This window comes from Ixodes scapularis, unplaced genomic scaffold (genome assembly GCF_016920785.2).
Source record: "Ixodes scapularis isolate PalLabHiFi unplaced genomic scaffold, ASM1692078v2 PGA_scaffold2__306_contigs__length_199485367, whole genome shotgun sequence".
NCBI classification, from domain to species: domain Eukaryota; kingdom Metazoa; phylum Arthropoda; class Arachnida; order Ixodida; family Ixodidae; genus Ixodes; species Ixodes scapularis.
The window spans coordinates 61,418,031-61,420,113 of record NW_024609857.1 but is presented as its reverse complement, the minus strand read 5'-3'; the positions used below and the strand labels follow the sequence as shown (position 1 = coordinate 61,420,113).

Below are 2,083 nucleotides of genomic sequence, written 5' to 3'. Positions count from 1 at the left end.
TCGTCCGATGCGAAAATTGCGTGCAGCGACTGTGATGGTTGCTACCACACGGGAAAATGTTCTGGAATTTCTGACAAAACAATCAAAACGAAGGGCGAAGCGTATCGTTTAGCTTGGCGCTGCCCAGCCTGTCGTCGTTTAAAATCCTGTGCACAAGCTCGGGATCCTACACTGAGTGACAATTTGGAAACGCACGATGTGCGACAAATGCTAAAGGTGATCAATGAGAAACTTGACCAACTCTTACCGCTCAGAGAAGTAGTTGAGGGCATTGAAGATTCAATGCAATTTTGGAGCGAGCAGTACGACGAACTGCGGGAACGAACAGAACAAATTGAAAAGGACATCAAAGACCTAAAACGCAGAACGGAAAAACTTGAGGCGCAGGACGTTGAAGTAAATCAGTTGCAATGCGAAATCGATAACCTTGAATGGAGAAGCCGGCGCCTTAACCTCGAGTTTCACGGAATACAGGTAACCGAAAAGAAAAATTTGCTGAGCAAACTAAACGTACTTGCCACACAGCTCGAACTGCCACAGCTTTCTGATATGGACGAGGTGTCCATTCACCGTCTGCCTTCAAGGAAAGATAAAACGCCGGGCGTAATCTGCCGCTTTGCAAGACAGGCTGATAGAGATAGATGGTGGGAAAGCAGAAAGAAGTTATGTGATTCGAATGACACTCTGTTTCTACTTGAAAACTTGACAGGACGATCCCGTTCTCTACTTTTCAAAACGAAAGCCTGGGCCAAAAGGAACAATTATAAATACGCGTGGCACAGCAATGGCCGAGTGCTTGTGCGCAAGTCTGACGGAAGCCGCGCGGTGGTAATCTCTAATATTGCCGACCTAGATAAGCTTCGATAAGAAATGAGCAATCGACTATCTATGGCAAGTACAGCCAGCGAATCATACTTACTTCCGAATTCTTTTGAAAGGCATCTAGGAAAACCGTTCTTGCGGTCGTTTAAATGTTTTCACTTGAATATACGCTCAATTAAAAATAAAGAATCCGATCTTTGTCTATCATTTGATAATTTTGGGCTGCAATTTGATGCAATATTGCTAACCGAGACATGGTCAACTGACGAAACAAATGTATTTCGTCTCCCATCGTATAATACCTTTTATTTAAATCGCCCTAGTAGCCGCGGCGGTGGAGTATGCATTTTAGTCAAAAAAGAATATAACTGTGAAATATTGTCAGACTTTACTGTAAATACGAGTGATTGTGAACTTTTGTCGATTCAAATACAAAACACGGTAATTGCCGTTTGTTACCGCCCTCCCAGTGGTACCGTAGCTACATTCTTGGATTGCTTAGAATCAATTTTTGACTTTATTACACAAAATCGTTTCAATTTCATCTGCGGCTGGGATATGAATATTAATATGCTAAAAAGTGATTCGACGAGGTCTAAACTAGATATTTTACTAATGACTCATAATTTACGGAATTTAATTATGCTACCCACAAGAGTGACTGAGCACTCTTCGTCTCTAATTGATCTGTTTTTAACAAATATAAGCTCGAACCAAGTAAAAGCAGGGGTGTTTGCCTGTGACCTAAGTGATCATCTACCAATATTTATCTGTACGAAGGGGCATGTAAAAAATAAAATATTGCAGTCGGCATACCCAGTACAAAAAATAACAGAACCAAATCTGACCATCTTTTGTGATAAAATTGCACAAACAGCTTGGGAAATTGTACTGAACAGTAATGACGCAAATGACGCCTATGATGAATTTCTCAGCATTTTAAAACCGATATATGCAGAAAGTTTTCCTTATGTACGTATTAGGAAAAGCAGAAAGATTCGTAAGCCATGGGTTAACTCCGAGCTTCTCGCAAGTATTAATGAAAAAAACAAGCTCTACAGTCAATTTATTAAAACTAAAGACCAAGAAATATTACGCAAGTTTAAAACTTGTCGCAATCGTCTAGATAAAGAACTGAAAAAGGCAAGACGCGATTACTTCGCAAATCAATTCATTTCTGCGGCAGGGTGCTCTGAACTAATGTGGAAAAGATTAAATGCCGTCTTAAAGCATAATATTTCCCCCGACAAAGTCAACAAGA

At 40.5% G+C, this 2,083-nt stretch overlaps 1 protein-coding gene across 1 annotated transcript; it reads left to right on the top strand.

Annotated features, from left to right (window-relative positions):
- Window positions 1-207: 207 nt before the first annotated feature.
- On the top strand, window positions 208-989 carry LOC121836370. Its single transcript, XM_042291267.1, has one exon. The coding sequence runs from the start codon at window positions 208-210 to the stop codon at window positions 865-867; it is 660 nt and encodes a 219-aa protein (XP_042147201.1). The 3' UTR covers window positions 868-989.
- The last annotated feature ends 1,094 nt before the right edge of the window (window positions 990-2,083 follow it).